Source organism: Corticium candelabrum, chromosome 1 (genome assembly GCF_963422355.1).
Source record: "Corticium candelabrum chromosome 1, ooCorCand1.1, whole genome shotgun sequence".
In the NCBI taxonomy this organism is placed as follows: Eukaryota; Metazoa; Porifera; class Homoscleromorpha; order Homosclerophorida; family Plakinidae; genus Corticium; species Corticium candelabrum.
This window is the reverse complement of record NC_085085.1, coordinates 4,182,675-4,198,454: the sequence shown is the minus strand read 5'-3', so window position 1 is coordinate 4,198,454 and position 15,780 is coordinate 4,182,675. Positions and strand designations below refer to the sequence as shown.

General features: G+C 41.9%; 1 protein-coding gene across 1 annotated transcript; it reads left to right on the top strand.

Moving 5' to 3' along the window:
• The first annotated feature begins 1,653 nt into the window (after nt 1–1,653).
• Nucleotides 1,654–4,228, top strand: LOC134194443 (uncharacterized). Its single transcript, XM_062663367.1, has 5 exons — nt 1,654–1,710; nt 1,863–2,234; nt 2,343–2,405; nt 3,834–3,932; nt 3,989–4,228. The coding sequence occupies exons 1-5, from the start codon at nt 1,668–1,670 to the stop codon at nt 4,063–4,065; spliced, it is 654 nt and encodes a 217-aa protein (XP_062519351.1). The 5' UTR covers nt 1,654–1,667; the 3' UTR covers nt 4,066–4,228.
• Nucleotides 4,229–15,780: the final 11,552 nt, after the last annotated feature.

Here is a 15,780-nt window from a genome sequence, read left to right as displayed (position 1 = left end):
TGCAGTGGTGAGTCTGACATTCAGTTTGGGAGTGATGCAGCATGACGATGTGACATTCACACCTCAGTTACTTCTGTGGAAACGTATAGCGATCACCCAGTTCTTTATGGCTCCTGCAGGAGTTGTGTATGCCTATTACGAACCAAAAGCACGACGTCAGCTGTCTTCACAAAATATGTTTGTGTCGATCTGATGATTGTGGTAGAAACCACTGGAGCATCAAAATTGCTCACGAAATTGAAAATACATTAATTAACTCCATAGCCAGAAATTTGATCTGTTCTTGCTTTGGGTGCTCGGTGAAGGTGCTTTTCGAGTCAAAGTCAGTCTCTAAATCAGACACAACAGGACGTCACCGAGTTGTTTCGCAAACACTATGGGCCATCATTTTCTGAACCTCAAGTTTTTGTGTCTAACATCAGTCTCAATCCCTATATTGTGGAGGGATGACGGTCCCCCCACTGGGGTCAGTCCATGAGGATCTAGATCAACTAAGAGCCTCGTTAGGAGGTGTTTCTTTGTTGGAGAGTAATATTAGCACAATTTATATGTTTGTAGTGCATTGGTCAGTGGTAATGAAACCGCATATGTTCTGATTGATTGCATGAATGGAGGCTCATGTAAAATGCCCAAGCTGGCAGAGGAAACATTTCAGACTTACATACTCAAACCCCTGAGTCTACTATATTAACCCTACGTATAGAACACCGTGATCAAAGAAGGAATAATAGAAATTAATAATTGAAGCTGTTGCAATGTTAAGAAAGATAAACAACTTGCAGTTTGCAGAAGCACTTGATGTTCGAGAGATCTAGATCTTGGCACAAAAGCTGATCCTACACAGAACTCCCACGAGTTTGGAACTCGTATACGAGGTTCTTACAGATATACGAAAATCATATTAATATTTTATAGAACAACGATTTGCAACATTGATAACTTGTCTAATGCCATGATGCCAGCGCTATAACCATCTAGACCTGTCTAAAACTGTCAGCAATTTGAAAGAAGCCGATAAGGGAGGTGTAGGAACCAAGATTCTCGAAAAAATGGAGCTATATTGTCCAGGGGCTGATACATGGGAGGTTGACCGGGTGGCTAGCCACCCTCCCTTTTTCTCAGAGTTTTCGAACGCCACCTTGTACAATAATTGTAATTTTTGGACATAGATATTATATCATAAAGTTAATTAAAATAAATTCAGAAGCCTTCCGTTTGCTTTATTAATTAATATGGATATTGCGTGAGGGGCGCAAGTGGACTCAGGTTTACTCACACACTTAGGTATCTGTTCACTACCAGCTGTCCAGCACAATTTCTTCACACACCAATATGAGTCACCTCTGCCAAAATCCTGGATCAGCTCCTGCTGTCTTGGAGGTTTGATTACACCTGTAATATGCAGTAGTAGAATATAACTGTACTATAATATACAGTTAATCGTTGCATCATGATCACGCACACATCTCAATGCATCATCGTTCTCTATCTACATGAAGCCTTACGTCTTGCATAAGTAGTTATTATGCAAACATTCTGGAAGTGAACACATACCCATCTCAGCGCAAAAGAATGCAGTCGAATCGGATTTCCTGAAAGACATACTTTATTCTGGTCATGTGATGATAAGTCATTGACCGTCGACCACAAAACTTCTCGTCTTCATCATGTTTTTTACCAAGATGCTTACCCCAGTTGCCTTGTATAACGGTAAGAAGCTATCCGACGCGTTCTTTTAGCTTAGCGATCGCGCCCACGTGCACAATAGCTAATCTGCGCATGACACATAATTAGACGACACAACGCTCTGCGAGCGTTTTAGTTTATCGCTCGTTTCGTTTATCGCTCGTTTCGTTTTTCAGTTTTGTTCTTGGCTTTTTCGATCGGTGAAGTGCAGCTCTCTATCCATTATGTCACGGGACCGACCATAGAGCGTGGGCAATCTCTTCAGTTGCAGTGTCGGGGAAAGACAGTACTGGCTCCAGTTTACTATTGGAAATTCAAAGACAGGCTGATCTGTGACAGCTCCCAACCCATCGACCGTTCGTCTAGATTCAGATGTCCTAACAATGATCTAGTTCTCCCGTTTGTCGACGCTGCAGATGATGGGCACTACTTCTGTCTAGTGCCAGGAGTAGGAAAGAGCCCTCTCGCCACTGTGACAGTAACCGGTACCACTGATACACCTAGAGTCATGATGCCAACGCCTGCAACTAGCAGACCAAAGTCTGTTGGTACGTATACTTGTAGCGAAGTATAGGTGCTACTCAGTCGTGTAGTACTAATTATACGCGCTACATGTGCACGGATTGACTCTTGACTAACTGGTCTGTTGCATTCAGGGACAGAACGTTCTACCAATACAGCAACACGTCCTACTACCACAAACGACGTCTCCCCAACCGGTAAGATCAGTTGCACGTATTGCATGATGACGTCCTGTTTCTATACTTAGCACAAGCCTACTTACTAAAGTAGTAGCTGAGTCAGACTAAGCACAAGCTTATACGTGTCCCGACAACACAACACAAACTTTAATATGCATGCTCTTGTTTTGGCAAATATTTCGTACACATAGCCAACTCCACACGCTAACCAGTTGAAATAATTCTAAATTCTTAGCTGTTTAGAAACAATTTCCCTTATTGTTTTATTAATTAATATTCCAATTCAAAATCAGTCAGAATTTATTGCTTCAAGTTCAATGTAATTATTGTAGCCTTAGAGATAAGGCTAGACTCAATACTATTGCTTCTGCTTATGCTGGTGCTTGGTTGTGGGCATTACCTACCCCTCACCTAGGTCTCGCCATGGCACCGCATGAATTTGTTTCGGCAATTAGATTATGGTTGGGAATATCCGTCTTTTCCTTTCCACCTGATCGGTAAAGTACGTTTGTGGTCAAATTCTTGATCCTTTCGGGAATCACCCTTTGAGTTGTGGGCATGGTCCACTCCGGATCAGACGCCACAACGCACTTTGTGACACAATCTACCACGTTCTATTAACTGAGAATAATCTTGTGAAATGAAGGAACAGCGGTGTTCCAGCTTTGATGCATGTCGACCGGGTGACATCTACCATCCTGATTTTCTGGAAGGCAAGCCTGGATAATTTGATGTCACAGTGATCAATAGCCTACAACCGTCACACAACATCAAAGCTACCACCAAAGCCGGCTCTGCTGAAAGCTTCGGCATGAATCAGAAGTGACGGCAGCAGGAGGAGTTTCTATCCACTGGTTGTGAAGACTCATGGTTTGTGGACTGATTCCGGTTTGAAATTATAAAGGCAATCTCTCACGCATTTCTGCTGTCGAATCATTCGTTCTCACACCTGCTGCAAAAAAACTTTAGAGCAATTATCAGTAAAAGTTTGGACATATATTGCTAGGATGATATATAGAAGGTTGCTGTTAGATTCTATAGAGTTATATTGGGACATACACGCTACTTGTAGTGATAGCGTGGATAAATCCATGTCTTAGGAGGTAAGAGGAGAATGGTTTCGTTTAGTAGAATTTTATGTACTAGCTAGTATATAACAACAGTTACTGAAAAATGAACAATCCATAGCTCTAGAGCAGACTCGGCATAGTATAGTCTCACTCTGTAAGTCATCATTTTCCCAAACTAGAATGCCTCAGCCATGGCCTCAAAACTGCAAATGAAATCTCTACAAGAAACATTTTTCTCTTTGCCATGCATGCAGCCTGGATTAGATAATTATATTAAAACTTGCACTCTACAAGAGACGTTGTCAGTATGATTAATAATTAATTACTTATTTAAATGTTCTAGATTAGTTACCTAATCTATTTATTGAAATTTCAGGAAGCTTGACTAGAGATCAAGGTGGCATTAATACAGTGACTTCATGTGCTGCCTTTCCAACAACCATGCTTACTACTAACACAACAGCTAAAGCTGCAGGTTGGCATGCATTATCTATGTTCTTGAATAACGCATTTTGAAATCCTTGATTTTAGGATCAGTCACATTCTGTTGTACCTGGATTATAATAGTTCTTTCTGTATTTGCTGTCGTATGGATTTCTACTGATTGATGCATGTTGTAAAGTCATTCGTGCAAACAATCTGAGACGAATGATAAGTTATTCTGTATTCTCTATTCTTATTCATAAATTTGGACAGAATGTGTTTTTGCGGTCAATGATGTAGATGTACATGTATTTGCAGGAGCTAAAAATTGTCTAAAAGATACGTGTAGTTTTGGTTGTATGCTGTTAATCATGATCATCATCATCATCACCATCATCACCATCACAATCACCATCATCACCACAACCACAACCAGCACCACCACCACCACAACCACCATCACTATCATCATCATAAAATTTCACAATGTTAATTAGATAGATACATTATATATGTAAAAGTGTGTGTGTGTGTGTGTGTGCTTGAGCAAAAAATTCACACACAAATTAAATTGCCTCTCTCGACTCATGAGTATAAATGAGTACCTGGTCTTTGACTGGGAGTGGACTAGACCGCTGCCTTGCAGAACATCACACATTATACATACAGTACTGTGCAAAAGTTTTAGGTCACCCAGATATTGTTCTAAAGTTGTATGAAAATGTAGTTCTAAGATTAAAAGATTACTTGTGAGTAGTATGCAAGATGTTTTTTGTTGTTTGTGATACAATAAAGCTGTAGCTGTTGACTGTAGTCCATTCTTCCTCCAGATTAGTGAAGTAACCAGGGTGACCTAAAACTTTTGCACAGTACTGTACATATATATATATATATATATATATATATATATATATATATATATATATATATATATATATATATACGGGTCCGTGTGAACTTGAAGTCCAGCCCCGAGGCTGCGCCAAAGTCAGTGTCCTTCTACGCTCTGGCCACGCATCAAGGGATTCGTCAGCGCGGCCTAAAACTCCGAGAAGCGTCAAGGTCCCTACATAAAAATAGGGAGGGGTGCTCTCTTCGGAACTTTCCGAAGGGCATATCCATTTGTCCGTGTGTAGTGTGCGTGCGTGTGCGTATGTGCGTGCTTGTGGGTATGTGCGTGCGTGAGTGTGTGTGTGTGTGTGTGTGTGTGTGTGTGTGTGTGTGTGTGTGTGTGTGTGTGTGTGTGTGTGTGTGTGTGTGTGTGTGTGTGTGTGTGTGTGTGTGTGTGTGTGTGTGTGTGTGTGTGTGTGTGATGCCCAAGATACTTCAATGCATTAGAAGTATATTGGGCATTTCCAGCAGGCAACAGTGGTCTCAGCACATGGCAGAAGTGAAGAAAAGGTGGGGATATCGTTTTGTTTAAATAGTAGTTCCAATGTAACATTACAGCCATTCGTTTCCACTAAATCGTTTAAATTATTCTGATTGTTTTCCCTTCTAGGTTCTTTGTCCTAATATAATTCTGATACACTATTAAGATATTTTGAGCTGTCCATCCTATCTACCAAAGATCTCAAGTACCAAAGTTTTGCATAAGGCAGCTGCTCCAGCAGCAACAACAACAGCAAATCTCCCTTGACTGTATTTCTTCTCCTTATATCCTCTCTTCTGGCAGCATGCAGCTGCTCCATCTTCACTTGCCACCTTGAGCACCAAAGGTATACAACCGTGATGTCTAGATCTCTAGTGTCTTTCCTGGCTGGTGGTCATCAAGTACATGTGATATCAGGTCTGCCATTGGAGTCAATACATTAACCTTGCACATCTAATTTGTGATTCAAGTGTAACCTTCTTAAAAACGATTTAACCCAGACAGCAGTGTCCAGTCCATTAGTTCATCATAACTTTGTTGTTTGCAAGGACTGATTTGCTTTCACAACTAGGTAGGGCGTATCGTGGCATGATCATTTATAGGCGTGGTCATAAAAATTGTGGACTGTCAATACGTATGAGGACCAAAGCTGTCTAGATAGTACGTACACCACTCTATTTTCGGTCCAGTCTAGATCTGTCACTGATTCTACCGTATCAGTCAATTAGAAACAATAAAAAGTGAACTTGATCATAAAGGTGGGCGTGTCCCGCAGCATCTTTAAGTTTAGCCCCCATTTCTAGAGGTCACGCTACGCCCCTGCGGTCAGGTGATGAAAATAATAGTACATTGTATATTTGAATACCTAGTCTAGCGTAGCCAGACTCTCTTCTCGAAATTATATGACGCGGCCGGTCTGGCTACGCGAGGCAATCCAAATACGATGCCTGAAATTACAAACAGTGTACCGTACAGTAATAGTGCCGTATAATTGCATTACAGAAGGAATTTTGAACAGCTGACATCACCACCCAAACAGAGTAAACGAACAAAATCATAAATGAATTAACATATGCATGCATGCACAAACTAAAGTCAACCATTTATACTACTCTGCAGCTTTCTAGACATACAGAGTTTGTAGGTAATTGAAAGTGCTTTCTTTAAATATTTGGTGTTTATATGTACGTTAGTAACACGTGGAAGTAAATTTCTTAAATTTTGATTCAATATGTCAATGTTTCGATCACTAGGGCACACTTCCCCAATAACCTATTTTTGGAAATGTAGACCGTATTGTCTTTGCACTGGCAGTGTAGTGTGGAAATCCGTTGAGAGTTTCGTAATCCACTCGAGCCCTTCCACTACCACCAGTTCCCGTGTACTTAGTGCTGTAGATGTGGACACGGCCTCCTCCACTAATATTGAAGACGCTAGTCGCAGCATCTAGATTCAATGCCAGTGTCTTCAGCCATATAGAACCACCACTACCTGGTCCACCGACGGCTTGACGACAACGGCCGGTTACATTTGCGATGTCATTATTTCCTGCTGATTTTAGTGCACCGTGTAGCGTTGCCGCTGCAGTTGCGATGTAGATAATACCTCCGCCATTTGAGCCAGAATTTGGAACACATTTGCCGTATCCCATTTGACTGCTGCTTGATGCGTAAGCAGAGCAACCTCCTCCTCCTCCGGAACCTAGGAATAGTTTTGACAGATTAGAGCTGCCGTACACAGCACCGGACTGGCCATGCACTTTACGATAACATGGCGGACTCCCAATAGGATATAATCCTACTGAACCATAACTTCCTCCTCCTGCAGCTACTTCATAACAGTAACAGTAAGACGATCCGCCTCCGCCAGCATTTCCAGCATTGTTACTTTTTCCAGGAAAACCTGTCACTTGCCACGACTCTCCTGTTACTCCACTCCAGGATCCCCCACCATCTCTTTTTGGGCCACCACGAAAACCTTTTCCGTCAGCGTCAATGGATCCTCCTTCGTCAATAGTAAACGTCTTAGCTCTAATGGCTACTACTCCACCGCTCGTACCATTCCAGCCTTGTCCGACAAGTTTTCCGTTTTTCTTGATTTTAAATTCAGAGTAGTTGGGCACTCTGACTACTTGTGCTCTTGTCTTGATAGATGTTGAGTAGTTGTGCACAAGTGGATGTGTGAGATGAAGTGTCGAACGGGAAACCTTTTGAACTCTATGGAACTCATACAGACCGGCAGTCTGCCCTTGCATTTGAATAACTAGAATTTCATCTCCGTCCTTTAGCCAAGGCACAACGTAGTTAATTGCAAGTACCGTAGAACCTGCAAATGCAGTTTGTAAGAGACCAACACAAGTTGTAAAATTCTCCGTCTTTAAAATAATTTTGTTGCCGTCGCTTCCATCGCCATCCAAATTTTGCACTCTCGAGGAACACGTGGGTCTAAGATATCCGGGATAGCAGGAGCAAGCCGGTTCCCATGCAGCAGCAGTCGAGTTGTACTGGAGTGTACAAACGCCGTTACCACTACAATTACCGGAGCATTTGGGATGAAGGATAGACGTATTACTCAAGCTAGGTCGTCCTAAAGACACGAGTGCGTTGATTGATTCTTCGATTTGGTTGATGCGATTAAGTGCGTCATCACGTGATTCTTCAAGTTGGTTGATGCGATTAAGCGTGTCGTCAATTGTTGGTTGCCTTTGATAATTAGTATAATTAGTTATGGATTGATTCAGCTGTTGGAGAGTGGCCAACAATGGGACGTTGTTGCTTCCCACAACTACTTCTCCATCTAATAAAATTTTTCCGTCAGCTTCTAGATGAAGATCTTTCGTATTGCTCGCAAATATTTTCGGTTCTTTGATTGGCACAGCTTTTGTCCGGTACTTTGCCGCAAAGCCTTGAGCAGAGATAGCTTTGTCTGTGTAAAACTTGAGCAGCATTGTAGACTTGGTTGACAAAAACGGTTGAGAAATACGTCCAGCCAGTATACCGCAGTAGCTTCCCAACGAAAACGCCGAGTCCATACCATCTACAATCTCTACGTAATCGTAACACTTTCCTGTCTTGGCGTCTGCGGCTTCCAGCGAAAAAGAAGTGAACTCTAGACGTAGAGTACTTCCTGTAGGTGCTCGCAGAAGCCAAGTACAGTTCAAGTTGTGATCATAGTCGTACTGATGACTTCCATCAGATAGTGATGAATAGGTGGCAGTAGCATCGAGTTCGAGTCTTCCTCTACAAGTAGCACTGACAAGAGTAACGTGAACGTAGAATAGCAAGACAACTGACCACACAGAGCGGGTAGTTGAGATAGACCCGAAGTTGCTTATTGAATTTGTCATCTATGTAATCCGGTATTGCGATAGCTCACTTGCGTTAGCAGCCAAGAAGGAGCCGAACAGCACAAGCGACGTAATGGACGACTCCAACGGCGATCGATGCGAAGTTAAAAGTTAATCATACAACGAACGTGACGCATGCCTAGAGTCTGATAACAGATATATGCAAATCTATGATAAATGTTTGCACGTGCCTGTCTATTGATCGATTAGTAAATGCATGGCGGATGGTTCACATCTGTTATACAAGCCATAGTTCTGTTTCTGATTTGGTTGCTTCCTCTACACATAAATTTCTGTGACAACTACTCTCATGTATTAGTAGAAATGCTGCAAACTTTTATCAGAACTGTAACTATCATAATGTTTCCTTTGTTCGCGATCCTTCATGGTTTATACTCTATTCTCTAATCACATTGTACAAAAGCACATAGTACCACAATGTCCTAATAAGAGCCCTGCCGCTATTAATGCGAGACAATACGGTAGATGTAAACCAAAAAAAATTGTAAAAAGCTAAACGATGATATGGTAGCACTTTAGTGTGTGGAACTGCTTTCGAAACAGTAAACCATTCGACAGGCTAACTGTTGCGTTGTGACGCGTACTAAGTTATGGTTGTATACTTATCACGGCGCGTCTTTATTGGTGCCAGCTTGTCACTTGTTTGTATTTAGACCGCTTTGGCCATTAATTAGCTATTTTAATCGGTTATCATCCACTGAAAGCTTCAAGTTGAACACTGCGAACACAACGGAAACTGACGAATCATTTGACCAAATTCACCTCACAGAAAAAATATACTAGCCGACATCGTGAGAAAACCGAAACCTCGCTGAGACGACATGACGACCGAGCAGCTTTTCGACACTTTATGTGCTCTATGAAAGCACAACAGAAGCAACACAAGAAAGAGATGGATACCACTTGTAGGGAAGGAACAAGCAGTCGGAGGAAGGCAGAGTAAGTAACTTGACCAAAACCCAAACATGCACGTTTACTCTTTCGATCCGTCTACGGAGCTTTAGTGAGAGTACTGCATGCATAGTTGCGTTCTGGAGCATTTGTAAAGGCACTGATCAAGCAAGCAGTCCACGGGTTTCCCACAAATCAGACACCAGTGATCTACAAGGCATTAGCGAGCAGGGCAAGCCATAGGACGCCCCTTAAGGCCATAAATGAGTTATCTCTGGAACACCAGGGTAGCGTGGTCTTCAAGTTTGGGGGCTGCATCAATGACACTGCAAATTTAAGCCACGCCCATAATTCAACATTATGAACGCGTCCGCCATAGTCTCGCGCAGTCATCCCCCCCACCCCCACCCCCTACCTTTTGACTTCCGTTGGTCAAGTCCAAAAGAGGAGCGGCTGACTGCGTGAGACTACGTCCGCCATTACTGAGACAGTGTGATGTGCAAAGATTCATCTCACTGTTTGGTAACCTGAGAGAAACACACGGCTGTTGTTAGACACGCCTACTAAGATTGGAAAGGCTTTAGCTCCCCTAGCCCCGACGCTACGCCAGTACGAGTCAGGAACACATCGAGAATCAAGTAAATAATAAAGCAATTTTATGCACCCGAGATGACCTCAACTTAAAATTCTGACGGACTGTGTAGATATTTTTAAGCTGTCCATCCTCATCTACGAAAGATCCCAAGTACCAAAGTTGGCTTGAAGCATGCAGCTACTTCGACAACAACAACAACAACTCGATCTGTCTTGGCTGTATCTCTTCTGGCAGCATGCTTGCTGTATCATCTTCACTTGCCACGTTGTGCATCAAGAGTATACAACCGCAATGTCCTGGACTCCAGATCTAGTATCTTTCCTGCAGAGCTAGATCGATGGCCAAAAATTGTCGTGTCAGGACTTCATGCCCTTAAATTCAATACATTGACCTTACACTTCTAATTTATGATTCAGGTGCAAACTTCTCAGACATTCAGCAGTGATTGAAGCATAAACTGTTTGTCTATCTGTCTGTATGTCTGTCTGTCTGACTCTGTCTGTCTGTCTAGGCTCTAGCTGTCTGCATGCACGTGCCATGCACGTTTTGTTTGTAAAATACGATAGAATGGCACCATATTAGTACCATGTTACAGTCAAAACATTGAAATAAAACAGAAATATTAATTAATTAGCACTTACTGCATGCACCTGGTCAACGGAATTCAGAAATGTAGACCGAAGTTCCAAATATCCTGGAAAATCAAGAGCAGCCACACCGTTTTTCTACGTTCCATTTCCCAGGTGTGTTTGCTATATCTCGAGAACTAGGGAATCACATCGGTCCCGATTTCCCACGTTCCCGGTTTCCTGCTCAACTGGCACGATTGCTCGACTGCACTGTAACGGTGGATGTGCTATAAAAGATATTGGATTCTTGCGAGACCGTACGACCTTCTGGACGTTCCGTTGACTTCAGCTATCGTTGAATCTTTGGTATAACGCGCGTTAAAGTTTAGCAGGTTTTCGTTGCGTGAGTGGTAGACGAGGCCCAATTTTTTGTCAGCCGTATACTTAAACACTTTTGGCAAACATAAACACAGCTGCGTGTAAACAATTGCATATTTGTAAGTCTCCTACGTCATGTTTAGCTAATTAATTAGCTATAACTGTTCCAATATCTACAATCTTTGTCTCGCTGAAGAGTAATTACTATGCAACATATAATTGAACGGATTAACAAGTACTAGTGCGTAAACTACTGAGCAGTTTTCTCACCATAAAGTGTCTAAATGCATCAATTAGAGTGATTTTTGAACATCCATTGTTATTTATCTAACCAGGCGTAAAGCTTCTTCAATAATTGACTCGAACCGTCGTCGTGATCAATTAGGGCGACACAATTCCCCAAAATCCTATTTCTGGAAATAACGACTGTATTGTCTGTGCGCTGGCGGTATGGTGTGGATATCCGTTTAGAGTTTGGTAATCCGCTCGAACTCTTCCATTACCACCTGTTCCAGTGTAAGTAGTGCTGTACACGTGGACACGGCCTCCTCCACTGACATTGAACACACTAGTTGCAGCGTCTAGAGTCAACGTTGTCGCCTGTAGTAATATAGAACCAACCACCACTACCTGGTCCACCGACGGTTTGAGGACAACTTTTGCTAGCTGATTTTGCACTGTTATTCCCTGCTGATGTTAGCGTGCCGTGTAAGCGTCGCTGTTGCAGCGTTGATGTAGATGATGCCTCCGCCATTAGAGCCAGAATTTGGAACACATCCGCCACTTCTCATAGGGTAGCTGCTTGATGTATAATAAGAGCAACCTCCTCCTCCTCCAACCTCCTCCTCCTCCAACCTCCTCCTCCTCCAACCTCCTCCTCCTCCAACCTCCTCCTCCTCCAGAACCTAGAAAAAGTTTTGTCAGATTAGAGCTGCCATACACAAAACCGGACTGGCCATCCAGTCTAGTACCACAAGTATAGGTGTCGCTCCCTATAGGAGAGAAGCCTACTGATCCATAACTTCCTCCTCCTGCTACTTCACTACAGTAACAGTAAGACGATCCTCCTCCGCCAGCATTCCTACCATTTATATCTTTTGTAGGAAAACCGATTTCTTGCCACGACTCTCCTGTTCCTCCACTCCAGTATCCTCTACCATCTCTTGTAGGGCCACCACGAAATCCTTTTTCGTCAGCGTCAATGGATCCTCCTTCGTCAATAGTGAAAGTTTTAGCTCTTAGGATCACTACTCCACCGGTCGTACCGTTCCAGTCTTGTGCGACAAGTTTTCCGTTTTTCTTGATTCTAAATTCAGAGTAGTTGGGCACTCTGACCACTTGTGCTCTTGTATTGATAGAAGTTGAGTAGTTGTGCACAAGTGGATGTGTGAGATAAAGTGTCGAACGGGAAACCTTTTGAACTCTATTGAACTCATGCAGACCGGCATTCTGACCTTGCATTTGAATAACTAGAATTTCATCTCCGTCCTTCATCCAAGGCACAGCATTGCAAGTACGGTAGAGCTTGCAAATGCATTTCCTAAGACTGCGACACAAGTTGCAAAATTCTCCGGTTTAGAAATAGTTTTGGTGCCGTCGCTTCCGTCGCCTTCTAAACTTTGCAATCTCGATGAACACGTGGGTCTGAGATATCCGGGATAGCAGGCGCAAGCCGGTACCCATTCAGCAACAGTTGAGTTGCTGGGAAGTACAAATACCGTTACCGCTGCAATTGCCAAAGCATTTGGGATGAAGTATAGACGTATTACTAGGGTGTCCCAAAGCAAACACGAGTGCGTTGATTGATTGGTTGAGTTGTTGGAGGGTTGCCAATACGTTGTTGCTTCCCACAATTACTTCTCCATTTAGTAAAAAAATTTTCCGTCAGCTTCTAGATGAAGAACGTTTGCATTGCTGGCAAATATTTTTGGTTCTTTGATTGGCACGGCTTCTGCCCGGTACCTCACTGTGAAACCTTGAGCAGAGATAGCTTTGTCTGTGTAAAACTTGAGCAGCATTTAGACTTGGTTGACACGAACGGTCGAGAGATACGTCCAGCCAGTATACAGCAGTAGCTTCCCAACGAATCAGACGAGTCCATACCATCTACAATCTCCACGTAATCGTAACACTTTCCTGTCTTGGAGTCTGCGGCTTCCAGCGAGAAAGAAGTGAACCCTAGACGTAGAATACTTCTTGCCGGTGCTCGTAGAAGCCAAGTACAGTTCAAGTTGTGATCATAGTCGTGCTGATGACTTCCATCAGATAGTAATGAATAGGTGGCAGTCGCGGTAAGTTCAATTTTTCCTCTACAAGTAGCACGGACAAGAGTAATGTGAATATAGAATAGCAACACAACTGACCACACAGAGCAGGTAGTCAAGAAAGACTTGAAATAGCTTATTGAATCTGTCATCTATGCAGTCCGGTATAGCGATAGGTCACTTGTGTTAGCAGCTTAGAAGGAAAGACTACAGCTAGAGAGTACAAGCGACGTAAAGGTCAAACGTGCACGACTCGAACGGCAATTGACAAAGAAGTGATATACGTTAGTCATAACGTCACGCCTATAGTCGAACAACAGATGTATTCATGTTTGCGCGTGCATGTCTAGATAGATAGATACATGACATGGTGCACATCTGCTATACAAATTCGCTATATCTCAAGTAAACGCAAGCGAACTGTCTCTTAAAGAATTCAGAATTTTTTTGCTTTCAAAATTGTTAGCTGCAGCCTAGTACTCTGTTTCAGTCGAAATACAACTTCTTGGTTTGTTGCTTGTCCAGTGCACCTGCATGATGTATGTATCGTTCTGAATGTAGTGTGTTTTGTCATGTCACGCCTATTTCTTGTGATCACGTGCAGAACGTGATGATAATCACGCGAACAACTTTTACCAAGAGAGTGAAAATTATTAAATTATAATTAATTAAGAAAGATTACACATGAGCGCACACACACACGCACGCACTCACGCACACACACACATTTTGGAGGCAAAAATATAGTTTGGCGTGTTTGTAAAATTGGATAACGTTTCAGCAGTAACTACGCCATTACAGCGTCTAATTACTACTAAGTACTACTAAGTAGTAGATTGTAACATTTATAACTCAGTGTATTCCTAAATTAATTTTAATCAATTAAATATTTATTACAATTTTTGTTACAGTTAGTGTTATACATATTTAAATTAGGTAATTTTTTAACAATAATCGTTAAGTCGTATACAATTGCAATAACAATTTAGACTATTCTGTTGATATCAAAACGTGATTGTTAACGTGTATTTTAATATTTTAAAGATAAAAAACAAACTCTAAAAACATGTTTGCATCACTGTTGATCGGTGATATCAATTAATATTAGAATTGTAATCATCAATGTTCCCAGATGGCAAATATCATTTGATATTTGATCTTGTGATTAGAACACATGTGATCTAGTGAGCATGCGTACAATCTTATCAGAAAACGTTCATACAATAGCAATAAATTTAATGACACATGCACATTGAAAACGACTACTCTTTATTGTTTTAGCCATGCAACAGTGGCTGATGTGAATCTGTTAACTAGTTTCACTTGACTCATTGGTGGACGGCAGAAGTCTGCTCTGCTCAGAATCCCATTCAGAAGTATCTTGAGTACTCCAATTGTCTGGATCATTCTCTTCATCTCGGTGAACACATCTAACACATGGAATACAGCTGCAACGTTCAACTTCTCTAATGTGATCGTCTTGGTAGCTGGAATTGTTCCGTTTCAGAGATATGTCACATTTCATTCCCCTGCGAATTGAATGTAAAAGTTTTTTCCTGTAAATGTGTAGATGGGAGGATTAATTGCTGGACTGATTGAGATGAGAAGAACACTTGCTGCAGTAACATCGTTTGACCAATTTACATTTGCTTTGTCAAGAATGGCTATCCAATGTAGTACAGTCACAGGAATCCAACACAGAGTGTCTACTAGAATGATTACACTCAAACGCATTTGAAGTTTGTGTATGTCAGATCTTCCCGTTATGTTTGCTGCTCTTCGAAGCTGTAGACACACAAATAAATAGAAAAAAGCAGATGTCAATGTAAGAACAGTATTTAGAGAAGCTGTGCTTGATGCTATTAGTACTCCTTCAAACTTACGGTGCGGACTATTGACGTGACCATTCATTATGCATCCACTGGAATTGTAGATCGTTGTCTGGTTGTCGTGTGTGGATGACCTACTAGAGTCATAGCAATATCCATATCCATTTGTCTGACTCAAAGCGCAACGTCCAAATATTTCGGCAATACGTTCACGTCTTCAGTAACTAGAAAATTCTGTCTCGCTGTAGGTTTCTGTATGTTCGACGTTATTGATTATCTTTCTAACTTGGTAAGAGATTGTATATTTGTCATAATCTTGTAGTGATCGACGAAAAAAGAAATCATAATTAGAGTATTGTTTGTCGATTTCATTCATGTAAAAAATAATGACTGCAAAGTTGATCAGAACTTGGCAGATGATTGTGATGACCAGATTTCGCTTGCGAACTAGTGAACAGCAACAACGAGAACAGAACTCGCTCATTGCTTGAAACAAGTAAACTGCAATATTAAAAGTTGCCCACTGAGCTGTGAGACACGACAACCAAGACAGTCATCCACTCGATGTGCACATGTTGAAGGCAGAGATGTATGACAGATGCTTTGTTTGGTCTAGATCAACAGCAGCCACTAGA

What these genes read in the sequence shown, in the direction of transcription:
- LOC134194443 (XM_062663367.1), top strand. Translation starts at nt 1,668, where the DNA reads ATGTTTTTTACCAAGATGCTTACCCCAGTTGCCTTGTATAACG. An exon ending in AAACGACGTCTCCCCAACCG is followed by an intron (nt 2,406 to 3,833) that starts GTAAGATCAGTT and finishes TTGAAATTTCAG; the next exon opens with GAAGCTTGACTAGAGATCAA. An exon ending in CACAACAGCTAAAGCTGCAG is followed by an intron (nt 3,933 to 3,988) that starts GTTGGCATGCAT and finishes CCTTGATTTTAG; the next exon opens with GATCAGTCACATTCTGTTGT.